We start from the raw sequence: 13191 nt of genomic DNA, 5'->3' as shown, positions 1-13191 counted from the left end.
CTGGGTCCATCAGATCAGACGAGGCGTTAATGTGGGGGACAAGAAGCTTTTCATGAGCATAGTACAGTTCATAACTCCAACTGCCCAACCTTATGTTTGAGAGGGGCCATATCTTCAAAAGCGCCTGTACTTTTCATGAAGACATGAGAAAAGTGCAGGTGAGACATTACCATACTCAATAGAACATAACGTAGAGTCTGCAATGATTTTGTTATAAATATTTTTCTTGTATACATGGAAGGGTGAACTAGTGAAACTTGACTGTGAGACTTTTGACTCCACTCTACTGCATTGTTCCCTCTCATCCTGGGTATGTTCAGCGTCCGTGCAGACTGAGGCCATCGCATCTCCTGGGAACCCTTGGCTCGCCCAAAGGATGCTCCCTTCCCAGCCTTTCCTCAACATCTCCTTCTTCCAGCCAGACTCTTTCTTCATGACTGGCATCCCAGGGCTAGAAGCTGTCCATGGCTGGATCTCCATCCCCTTCTTCTCCATGTACACTGTGGCACTCACTGGAAACTGTCTCATCCTCCTGGCTGTGAGGAGGACCCACAGCCTACACCAGCCCATGTACTACTTCCTGTCCATGCTCGCCCTAAGTGATGTGGGCCTCAGCTTGTCCACGCTGCCCTCCACACTGGCTGTGCTCTGGTTTGACTATCATTTCATTGGCTTTAATGCTTGTCTGATACAGATGTTCTTCCTGCATTTCTTCTCTGTGGTAGAGTCCTCAGTGCTCTTGGCCATGTCCTTTGACCGCTTTGTGGCTATCTCCAACCCACTGCGCTATGCATCTGTCCTCACTAACAATGTCATCATCAGAATTGGGGTGGCCATTACCTCCCGAGCTACCCTGTCCCTCTTACCACTGCCCTTCTTGTTGAAGCGACTGAACTACTGCCCTGGAAAGATCCTCCTGTCTCACTCATTCTGCTTCCATGCTGACGTCATGAAGCTGGCCTGTGCTGACATTACTGTCAATATCCTCTATGGACTCTATGTGGTTCTGTCCACAGTGGGTGTAGACTCCCTGCTTATTGTCATGTCCTATTCCTTGATTCTTCACACAGTGGTGGGGCTAGCCTCTCCCAGGGAGCGTGTCCGGACGCTCAACACATGTGTTTCCCATATTTTGGCTGTCCTGGTCTTCTACATTCCAGTCATAGGTGTGTCCATGATCCATCGCTTTGGTAGGCACCTGCCCCACATTGTTCATGCCCTTGTTGCTTATGTGTACCTTGTGGTTCCTCCCGTGCTCAACCCCATCATCTACAGCGTCAAATCCAAGCCTATCAGGGGGGCCATGCTCAGAGTGATAAGTAGGAAAGTCCAAGGCTAATGAACTTTAAATATGTCACAAATTGGATAAAATAAAAGACATGCCATAGCAAACACTGAAAATTTTTAGTTGTGCTGAGATTACAAGAAGACATTCTGCCTTATTCCTGTTACAAATGTGTGTTTTGTTTACTTTGTAAAGATGCAATGATGAAGATTAAAGACTGATAAATCCATGAAACATTTTCTTCTGTTTCCAGAAGTTTACACTTAATACCAGGAAAAGGGCATATGATACAATCATGCTATGGACCAAGAAGTGTCATATAAATCTCCGTGCAAAAGATCACTAAGAAATATAAATCAGTAGTTGACAGAACCTACCTGAGAAGGTTGGAAAGCTTACATAAAGAAGATAATTTTTTTGTTTTCAGAAAAAAATCAGTTTTTCTAGGTCATGCAGAAATTGAAAGAGATAATGAAAAATAGAACCATATGGAAAAGGTTGCACATTTTACATAAATACATTCATGGAAGAGACAACACTATTTCATTCCTCCATGCTCTACCATTTGTTTTATACACGTGTGATTGTGTGTGTGTGTGTGTATGTGTGTAATGTAGATGACACTGTAAATTATATATAACAGAACTATTGTTCAGTATTTGAAGGAAAAAATGGAGACAATAAAGCTAGTTTATACATGACTTAAGATAATATTCTAAGTTCCTTTATTTATACCTAATAAATAAAGATTATTTATCTTTAAAAATATTTTGTTAAATATTTTATTTTGCAGTAATCACTAATATTAATTACAGATTGGAGCTGTGGTAAGTACCTGTGCCAGACCAGAGTGACTTGGAATCTCTTCTGAAACCTAAAGTACTAACTCTTTCCCTACAAAAAATAATTAATTGGCCACTGTAATTGATGCATTCATCAAGCATTATCTATGAATAACTCCAAAGGGACTGCAAATATAAATATAAAGCAGAAACAACGTGGGATCGATTCCAGCCCTTGAGAGGTGCCTGCGAGAGAATCAACAGTCCAAGGTCATCCGTAGCTACACAGTGAGTTGAGGCTGTCCTCAACCACACCATCACAGTCTTTCTACACAGTGAGTTGAGGCTGTCCTGCACTTCATCATCACAGTCTTTCTCAAAAAAATCACCAAAAGAAAAACACACACAAAAAAACTTATCATATGTCCAAACAGAAGTATGCAGGCAAATTCATACTAAACCCTGGAAGAATAAACACCAACGGCTTTTCAATTCTTTTGAGTAACAGATTGAAGATTTTCATTATGTTTTAATTTCTTTTATATTTTCAGAAAGTCTGTGATTTTTGTTTACAGTGAACACATTGCAATTAAGAAAATCATGTTTCTCTGATACTTTTCATTGTCTTTCTTTTAACTGCAATGTCAGAGCACTTCTAGACAATGAATGATTATCCACCTTCCTCCTCTCAGTTCAAAGTGATCAAATCTTGCACTGAGTACATTTCATGCTATTTCCTTTGGCCACCCCTCACCTTGCCCTAGTCAGTTTTGTCATACACACAATCCTTATATGTCTGGAGTACAGCAAAGAAGTTGGATATATAAGTGGGCTCTCTGTGCTGCTAGCCATGGCTAGGAAGTTCTACCCTGCGCCCACTTTGCTGCCTGCGTCTCATACTCACCAAGAATACCCTAGACCTTACTATGACTTTTCTGTAGTTAATGATCTCAATCCCTGATCAATCTACTCCCACTTGGCTCCTACAGTGAGTGTCCAGCCCACCCCTGGAAATGCTGTGACTTGATACTAGGACCTAGGTAGGCTCACGGCTATCTCCATGGTAAGGACAGTTGGTAAGAATTCAGTGCTTGTTTCCTCATTGCCTACAGCCCTGGACATCTGTGGCGTTTGGTTGTGTATGTGCTCCTCGTGTTGTACAGACCCATGTTTTCCCTAGTCTTACTTCCTAGTTAGCCATGTGACCTACAGTGTCCTTTAGCCTACTTGGTCTCATGCTCCTGCTCTTGACTCTGTGGCGACTAATCCACTCTTTACACCACCACAAACTGCTGGATATTCTCAACTGTTTTTCCTAAAGCATCCCTCAGACAACAGGGAATCTGCAGCTTACCACGCTGTTTCCATTGTGCAAGCACAGTGAAGACTAGGCTAGGCATGAAGCAATGTTTACTGGCATGAGTTCTATTGATAGGAAATTCCTCAAAACAGCACTAGGTAGGTAGGTGGAAATAAAGGACCAAATGCCTCCTCCAAAAAAAGTGAAAGACTCTGAAAATTCCCAGTTCAACATCCTGCCAGCTTGTCTAACAATTCTTCTACATAACGTAAGATTACACATGAAAACTCTTTTTTTTTCTTCCATTTTTGAGCTTCCATGATCAATTCACTGATGCCCATGAAATATCAGTTTCCCCATTGGTGCCATCAGGGTGCACACAACAAGCTGATAAACTTAAATACATAAAAGTGCTTTCATGACTGTGACAACTGTCATAACAAAGTGTGTCATCTCATACTGTAAGCAAATGTAGTGTTTTTTCTGGCCTGGGACCTAGAAGAAAAACAATTATCTCTTTCAAGATTGTTTTGAATAAGGAATCCAGTTATAACGTCTTAGAAATACAAAGTCGTTGTGGATTCTGACGAGGAAATTGGAGTTTTAATCCAGGTTGTATAATTTTATTCTAGTCTTTTGTTTATTTTCTTTTTGTCATGCCTTTGATGAACATTTTAGGATGTGTTGATCCACCTCAGAATGCTGTACGCATTTGTCACTGTGAGCATTCACTTGTGGGCATCATCAGTGAACTGAATTGAGATTTGGGAGTGGTGATGAAATTGGATGTAATAGCTTTCAAAACACAGGACTTGATCTTAATAATCGTGCCAAGAAAAACAAAAGGGATTATGGTATTAGAAAATGTAGATTTCAGGTGTTGCTTCATTCCACGTAGAAACTCCACAGCCAGTTTCGTCTTTGAAAGATCTGAGCTATGATTGAATTAAGAAAGATTTGTTTTCTTAATACTGTCTTCCAAGATGCTGATATTACAGTATGAATTACAGAACTTTAGATGGAGGGAGGTTTCATCGTGGATTCCTAGCGATCTGAAGTGTGTGTGATCGTAAGAAAAAGACGCAGGATGCGCTGCCGGATCTCCTTTGTCTTTACTCCATAGACAATGGGGTTGAGCACAGGAGGAACCAGCAGATATGTGTTGGCCATAATGACAGGCAGCAGAGAGTCACGCCTCTTGCTGAAACGGTGCACCATTGACAATCCAATGAAAGGCACATAGAATATGAAGACAGCACACACGTGAGACACACAAGTGCCAAAAGCTTTCGCCTGAGCCTCACGTGTCAAGCCCAACACAGTCTTAAGGATAAGCAAATATGAGAAGGAGATGAGAAGCGAGTCCAAGCCAATGGCAGAGATGATGACAATGAGTCCGTAAATGACATTGACACGGATGTCAGCACATGCCAGCTTCATCACATCTTGGTGTAGGCAGTAGGAATGAGAAAGGATGTTGGAATCACAGAAAGGCAGCCTTTTGATGAAGACAGGTAAGGGAGCCATCAGCGCAGCACCCCTGACCACAGCAGCCATACCAATCTTGGCAACGCGAGGCAATGTGAGCACGGTGGCATGGCGAAGAGGATGGCAAATGGCCACATAGCGATCAAAGGCCATGGCCAGCAGCACTGTGGACTCCATGCCAGACAAGGAATGGATGGCAAACATCTGAACCAGACAAGCATCAAACTGGATGGTAGTGGAATTGAACCAAAAAATGGCCATCATTTTTGGCATGGATGAGGTGGAAATAAGGATGTCCAGGCCAGAGAGCATACAAAGAAAGATATACATCGGTTCATGCAGGCTGTGCTCTGTCCTCACAATGTAGATGATTGTCAAGTTGCCTAGCACAGCGATAAGGTAGAGGGAGCACAGTGGGAAAGCCAACCAAAACTGAGCCTCTTCCAGTCCTGGGAGGCCTATTAAGATGAAGTACGTGGCGCTCGAGCCACTGCTGTTGGTGCCCACCATGCTGAAGGGACTGAAATGGAGCCAGTACCATGCAGGTGGAAGCTGAAACACAAAGACACATCGTTGTCAGGTCCTCTGAAATCGCAGTGTCACCCACCCCTGATCTAGTGTCCTAGTCTATCACAAAACTTTAATTCCATTGTCCATCCAAACCCTGAGCCTACCCTAACTCCTATCTAACTGTCCATCAAGCACCAGGTGAGAATTCACTCAGTTCTACCTTAATCCTACCTGCGTATTTAGTGAAATAATAAGATGGCATTCTGACATTATTAATCATATAGTTCTCTCAGACTAAAGGTACTCACATCCTCTGTGGTATCTTATACTCAGACTCCTTATGTTTAATATTGATCATATTCACCATCTAAGCCATTGTCCATTCCTAGAAAATGAAACTGTGGATGGAGAAACAGCAAATGAAAACTTTTGAGTACTTACTGTAGCTTTGACCACAATCAGTCCATTCTAAGGTGATTATCGTGTAAATGGCAATCGTAACATCAGCTGACAGTGAACTCTGACGTGATCACTAATGTAATCGTAACTTTAACATTATAGCCAGTACACAGAAGTCATTTCAATATTAATTTAATAACATCTATTTTATTGTAATAAAACCTATTCCGATAAAGTAGCTTGAAATTAGTTTGCCCAGATAGCTAATTGAGAGTTTACACTTGCTCTGCATAACATCAAAAAAAAGAGAGAAAGAGAGAAGTAGCTTTAGGAGACCCACTGCTGTCTCAGCTAGACCCCGTTTAAAATGCCGAGCACTTAGGAAGCTGCTAACAGGGGAGCCTTCCAGTCGGCACACCAGCGCGGTAATACAACTTCAGAATTTCCTAAGGACGTTGATGTCGGTCTAGAACTGAGACTGTGGCCTTGCTCAGCCTCCCTGAACTGTCCCATACCGCACTGCTTCCTAGGGCTCCTCAAGGGAGCACTCCTCAAGAGGCGCAGACCTCTCCCTGTAGCCATACTTCCACTTCCAGTTAGTTTATTTCAATCAACTGTGTCCAGCTGAAGGCCGAAAATATTAAATGGAAATTCAGAAAATAAGCAGGTCACACGCTTCAAATTGTATGTCACCCTGAGTAGGTTGATAAAATGTTGTAGCCTCTGGCCCTGCCCTACCTGGAAGATAACTCATCCTTCCCCTTAGTCTGGCCACATTGATAACCCCCTACAGTCACCAGCAGCCTCTTCAGCTAGCAGATCTACTGTCAAGGCGTTGCTGCTCAAGGAATTCTCATCTTGTTTAATAATGCCCCCAAAGCACAATGATTTTCCAACTAATGTCAGCCTATGGTTGACTGGCGGTATAGATGTAGAGTCCACAAATATTGAGGGCTGATTTGATGTATGTGTATGTATAGGTGTGTCAGTACACAAATTCATAAACTTACATAGAAACATATATTTAGCCTATGAAAACTGGAATGGCAGTGTTTTCTTTTTGAGACGGAGTTTCTCTGTGTAGCCTTGGCTGTAGACCAGGCTGGCCTTGAACTCACACAGATCCACCTGCCTCTGCCTCCTCCAGTGCAGAGATGAGGACTTTTATAGGTTACCTGAAAGAAGTCTTGTGTAAGGCAGTGCTAATTCCTGGGTTCCAGACCTATTTAGATCATTTTCAGGCTCAGGATGTGCAATAAGCTTTGTTCTACCACTGAGCTCTCGTGGAGAGGTGGCCCCCTGCAGACAGAGATCGGTAGAAGAACACGAAAAGCATGTATTTCAGACAAGAGGATAACAGAGCTCGATTCAGTCTGATAAAAAGGAAAAAGTTAAAGCAGAGAAGTTGCCCTACAACTTCAGGCCAAGTTGCGAGGTCATCCTTACCTCTCACTCTCCTGAGCTGTGTTTGTAGTGACCCGGCCCCCTGCTGCTTAAAACCACTCCTTCTCCTGTCTGGTGCTTCTTTCTCTCTAATCACCTGTTCCTGTTATCCTGTCTCCATCTTCACCCTCCCCTGCCTGACTCTTCACAATACCCTTAAATGACAAGGCTATACAGAATTTTATCTTTGGTGTTCTTTGTCTATACTCCCTTCCCAGACTATCTCAATCTTTTTAATAGCGAATCTATTTTTCTATCTATAAACTTTTGACCCCCAAATATATTGAGTGATGCCTGAGTTCTCTTTTGTAGACTATGTGTATAATTCTGGAAGGGTCTACCTGGTTGCCTGCTGAGCTTATAAATTCTTCTTGCGCAAAGCTAAGATCTCACAGAATGGTTGTCAAAACACTGAGCTTCAGGATCAGTCCTGTGGTCACCTCATTTGGGAGCAGTGTTAATCAACGTATCATATACCATTTCTAAGCTTCAGTCTCCTCATCTCTCAAAATATTAGTTCCCCTCCTGCCTAGTGAGAGCACCGTGAGAATAAAATGAGATCATGAATGCGAAGTGTTTAAACCTCACATACTCTGAGTACAAAAATTATAACATTGTTTCTTTTTCCCCTGATGTCGATAACTGGTTACACAAGCTGATACCAGGAGGCTAACCATGCTCCAGTGTAAGCTTCCTTATCTGCACAACAGCACAACTGGCCAGATGAAATCAGGACACTGCCTGTAGCAAAATACCTGGGTAAGCGCTGGAGGTGTGGCCCAGCCGATAGAGTGCTCGCCTACCATGCTGGAAACCCTGGATTTGATCCCATATGTATTCTTCACGTCCTCATTTATTTTCTCTCTCTCATGTTAATTTTCCTAAGCTTCTTTCCCTAGGGTATGTTTAACCATTTCCTGCTCTGTATTCCTAAATAACTTTGTTTTGGGGTCTTCTATCATGAACGTACTCTCCTGATAATAAGAAACACTTACCCCCCCATCAAAAATTCTTTAATACCACCGACAATAGTCCACTTATTAATTAGCATCAAATTATTCTCACTCATAATGAGATGCGGTTTACTAATAGAAGAATCCCTTGGTGAACATCTCATGCAGATAACACAGGCAAGGGGCAGGTGGGACTGCCAGATGTCCGAACCTCAGAGAACGGAGAGGCAGGAAAGAGCTTACACACAGCCAGTACGGGATAGCCTTAAAGGAAGAACAGAAATCTTTAGGAACAACCAACACACCCATGGATCCAAAGGGCATGTGAGGAAATAAAAAATAAAAATAAAAATAACAGAAAATAAAGAAGTAAATAACAAAAACAAAGCACAAAGCAGCTGCAGTAAGTGCCGAGAGGATACGCAACATAATCTGTGCCCGGGGCAGCCGTCCCTGGGAGTCTCCATCCGGAGGCCTTAGCAGGAAGATTCCAGGATTCTAGCGAGCCAGGCAGCCATGCCACCCGGCAGTTCGCATAACAGACTCGGGAGAGATGGCAGAGTCCCAAGATTAAAATAAGCTGCATTAGGAAGCAAATTGGGAAAAAGTCATGAATCAACATGTGGAATTTTATGGCCTCTGTGGAGCAACTGATGATGTCAGTAGAATCATTTGGGGTAGAAACATGAGTCCTGGCCTCAGCTCTTGGGGCAGTAAATTATTAAACTGTTACTGTTATCTCAGATAATAACAACTTCATAGTGCTACTGTGAGCTTATGGGAAATCAGTTATGTCAAAGGTCATTATAGAATAATCAAACAGCATGTAACATTTAAAATTAGTGAAAATATATAAAATAAAATTTTCTTTTTTCCAGTTCACCTTCACCCCACATCTTTATGTGCCCGTTCTATGCACATATGCATCCATGTGTGTATGAATATAAACAATTTCTCACAGCGGCAAGAATGGACACCAGGGTAGAAGTGAAATCAAAACAGGGAAGAGTCAGCTGGCCTGAGAGGGAGGTACCTTGGCAGCACAAAATGAGATCTGGACCTCAGATTCCATGAAGGTGGGAAGGGAAGGGAAGGGAAGGGAAGGGAAGGGAAGGGAAGGGAAGGGGAGGGGAGGGGAGGGGAGGGAAGGGAAGGGAAGGGAAGGGAAGGGAAGGGAAGGGAAGGGAAGGGAAGGGAAGGGAAGGGAAGGGAAGGGAAGGGAAGGGAAGGGAAGGGAAGGGAAGGGAAGGACCTGGACAACCCAGATGGCACCCCTTAGCTGCACAGCTGGACAGTTCTACAGTTCACCAGAAGACAGCAGAGATGGGACAGCTTCCAGGAGGCCGTGGGGCTGAGCACCAGCTCACACTTAGAGCTGCTTGTCCTCACTCAACAGATGCTTGGGAGCTTCCCAGAAAGTTAGAACAAACTTGATTTGTTTTAAAAAATGAAACAAAACCAAGAAAAAATAAACTAAGAAAGATTTTTTCTCTTATTTATTTACTTTTTTTTTTTTTTTAGAAAGCCCACACACTATCCTAATCCCAAAGGAATAACTCTTTTCTTAATGTTTCCCTAAAATATCAAATTAGCTTAGTGAGTCCTGAGGATGTTTCTCTGGGAACTGTCCAGGCATCTTAGCTTTTTCTCAGGAATCGGAGAGCAGCAGACCACCCCTATGACAGAGACCAAGTCCACTTTGGAGTCTCGGTCTTTCCCCTTGGCTTTAAAGCATTCCTCCCAATACCAGTTCAGCCCTTCTCGCCAGCCCCAAGCACATTCTGCACCAGAATTGCTGTCATTCTTCTAGACCCGTGGAAAAAGTGGTGGAAGAGAAAATCAGGCCTATGTGCCCTCTCTTCTGACCCAAGAACACTGAAGCAGTCTCCCAGCCCAGACTTGCTGTTTTGTGGTGTTAATAGAGTCTACTGAGCACCTACAAAATGCCAGGCCCTGTGTTTCACTAGCGTATAAATATCATCTCTCAGCTCAGAACAACTCCGCAGGACAGATGGAGTTCTCTGCATCCCTCCTGCATGGCAGATAAGACAACTGGGACTCCAGGGGGTTAAATGACATTTCTGGGGCTCAGCAATGGACCAGTACAGTAAAAACAGCCTAGCCTATCTCCTAACCTCTTATCTCAGGCTACCTCTGATCACACTGCATCTTCTAGAAGCTGACAAAATCTGCCTGAGAGTAAGGCAAGATGAGGGTTACTCAGGTATATCAGAAGAGAGAGCAGTGGCTAAGCCTCCTAGATGAGAGTATGGCTCACTCTCCTCTTCCAGAGCCCGTTCCCCTGGCTGTGGCACGGTCACACCCCTCAGTACAAAAGAAGGATTCTGTTCTCTACCTCAGAGCCTTGTCGGGCAGTAGTAATACTACCTGAAAGGCAGCAGTGTAAAACTCAGAGCTATGGATGACCAATCCAAATGCTCCCAGTATGCCAAACCTATCCTGTCCTTCTCACAGTCCCCTTAATAATGAATGTTTTGTGGGAATAATTTCTGTGTTACCTCTAAGGAATACAAAATGAAGGACCTGAGTCCAGGAGCTTCTTTAGGGATCAGGATACCTAAGCTCTTCCTACTTAGGGAAATGTGAAAGGGGCACAGAGGCAAGAGGGAATGAGGATGGGGATTTGTGGTCTTTGTCCTTACCTTGGATAAATGCAGTGTCTCAAACCCAGGGCAACCATGTGAGAGCCTCTGATGCTACCTCCAGCCCTTGTTAGAATATGTAGAAGAGAATATTCTTAGAGTAGATCCCAGACAGAGCTGGGAGCCTTCAGCTCCTACTCCCAAGCAAGAGAGGGAAGGCAGGCCTAATGGGCAATACTGGGGCTGCAGCCCAGAGGAGCTTGAGAAGAGTCACTTCATATGAGTACCAGAACCACACCTACCCAAATTACCAACACCCACTATGCCCTAAAACCTGCTTGGGTTTGGGGAAGCAGGTGAACCTTAAAGAATGTTCATCATTATCGTCTTTAATGGCAAAGATAACAGTTGAAAGATGGAATTTTCAAAAAGTAGATGTTTCTATCATATCCTTCTCACTCAAGTCAGTCTGGTCCCCTAAAATCACCCCAGAAAGAGAGCATCTAGGGCTCAGGTTCCGAACACACACTTGCACACACACACACACACACACACACACACACACACACGTCCTGTGCAGGGGCAGTTGTTGGTAGCCTGTGAAGCTAGGCTGGCTTGTGACTGCTGTCTGTGGTGCCATAACCGCCTGATGGGGACTTTGTTCAGGGCACTCATTGTTACCCGACAGTTATTGCCTGGATGGCTCCTGAGTGCCAGCTGTGCAGTAAGCACCAGGGGCCCTAAGGGGCAGAGCAAACAGTGCACACAGCTCAGGACCCCCCGGTGCATGGAAAGACCGAACAAGCATGCAAGCGTCAGGGCGTGTTGTGATGAGCGTGAGGGCAAGGCTGTGAGCTGCTCAGCCTCTCTGAAACAAAAGCAGCCATAGCTCCGCAAAGCCTCCAGGCCCAGACGGCTCCCTGAGGTGCTGTTATCAAGGTAAGCTTTACAGGACTGATTGCAGTTAGTCAGGATTTAGTGAGGTGAGGAGACAGCAACATTTAGTTGGACAGTTCGGATCTGAAACAGTGGATATAAACAGACAATATCACACCTTTCCTGCAGCCCATACATTGTACTGGCAATGACAAAAAGTAAAGACATAAATAAGAAAATTTCAAGTGAGCTTAAGTGGACTAAAAATAAGTCAGACAGATAGGACAGAGATCCGGTGCAGACAGGTGTCAGAGGAGATGACATGCAAGCTTAGCAGCCTGTGGTGAGAACAGGCCAGCCATTCTCAGACCTAGGGAAAGAGTATTGGAGGCTTGGGAGACCATAGGAGAAAATGATCTTAAAACAAGAAAAGTCTATGAGTTCATGAGCAGTAAACTCAAAGTGCCATAACTGAAAGCAAGGGAGACTGAGAACCCAGATCAGGGCTAAGGGCCAGGTCATGGGTGCCTGAGAGCGTTGCCATAACTCTGAGTAGCCTTACAGAAACTTAAACAACAGACGTGGTCATTGGTGTGTGTGTGTGTGTGTGTGTGTGTGTGTGTGTGTCTGTGTCTGTGTGTCTGTGTGTGTCTGTGTGTGTGTGTCTGTGTGTGTCTGTGTGAAGTTCATTCTAGCAAAGACAAAGACCCAAAATGAAAGAGAATAGTCCTCATTTAGAAAGCTACAAGGGCAGTAGTACATCTAAAAGCAAAGAATACAAGGCAGGGTTGTTGGTAGGATAGACATTAAGTCACATTTTAAATGAGCTAAAAACTGGACCTCAGTTCTGTGATCGAGTCAGGATCTGTCAAGGTCAGAACTGGAGCTTGGCAAGTGACCAGTCTGACTCTTGATAGAGTGTCGACTGAGCCCAGATGTCAACCATAGCACCAACTCCCCCCAAAAAGCCACAGCTGTTGTCAGACCACATCCCTCCCATCACAAGCTGGGCTTCAAGCACGTTAGTGACCCATACACTGAACCAGCCCAATCCCAACTGACCCAGTCCAACTCCAGCCCTATCTGTTCTGTCTCCATTCGCATCCCCCCAGATCCGCTGCCCGCCTCTCCGCAGTCCCCAGCAAACCAGCCACGGGATGAAGAGAAGATACCTGAAAACTACCTTTAGGCAGCATTTGACGTCCTCACTCCTTTCACCACATCACTACGACGGCCTGTCATTTGGGTGAGAGGCCTCCTCCACATCTCCAACCCCACCCAGCACATCCCATTCTTCACAGGCAGATTTCTCATCCTCTCAAGAGGTGTCATAGAAGTCCTCAGCTACAAGTAACCCCCACCCAATGCACACCTCCTCTTGTACTCACCTCGCCTGTCCTGAAAGAGCCTGCGTCCCCTTTCCTTTAGCACTCTTCCTGAAGGAGGTCTGGCAGGCTGCAAAAGAGCCTTTAGTCTCCACCTCCTTCTGTGGTCTGCTCAGGGCCTCTAATTCCTGGTCTCCCCGCCTCCCTCTTTCTGCTCCTCCTTGTTG

At 44.4% G+C, this 13191-nt stretch overlaps 2 protein-coding genes across 2 annotated transcripts; one reads left to right on the top strand and one right to left on the bottom strand.

Annotated features, from left to right (window-relative positions):
• Positions 1–376: 376 nt before the first annotated feature.
• On the top strand, positions 377–1339 carry LOC132647061 (olfactory receptor 51I2-like). Its single transcript, XM_060366280.1, has one exon. It carries the CDS (start codon positions 377–379, stop codon positions 1337–1339), a length of 963 nt encoding a protein of 320 aa, XP_060222263.1.
• Positions 1340–2095: 756 nt separating this feature from the next.
• LOC110540270 (olfactory receptor 51E1) lies at positions 2096–13191 on the bottom strand. The gene is made up of 2 exons (XM_021627071.2): positions 13028–13191; positions 2096–5407 (listed from the first exon to the last, which is right to left on the bottom strand). The coding sequence occupies exon 2, from the start codon at positions 5363–5365 to the stop codon at positions 4412–4414; it is 954 nt and encodes a 317-aa protein (XP_021482746.1). The 5' UTR covers positions 5366–5407; positions 13028–13191; the 3' UTR covers positions 2096–4411.

This window comes from Meriones unguiculatus, chromosome 14 (genome assembly GCF_030254825.1).
Source record: "Meriones unguiculatus strain TT.TT164.6M chromosome 14, Bangor_MerUng_6.1, whole genome shotgun sequence".
Classification (NCBI taxonomy): domain Eukaryota; kingdom Metazoa; phylum Chordata; class Mammalia; order Rodentia; family Muridae; genus Meriones; species Meriones unguiculatus.
This window is presented reverse-complemented; position numbering and strand designations above follow the sequence as displayed.

Coding starts and splice junctions, on each gene's coding strand:
- LOC132647061 (XM_060366280.1), top strand. CDS start 377: ATGCTCCCTTCCCAGCCTTTCCTCAACATCTCCTTCTTCCAGCCAGAC.
- LOC110540270 (XM_021627071.2), bottom strand. CDS start 5,365: ATGGTGGGCACCAACAGCAGTGGCTCGAGCGCCACGTACTTCATCTTA.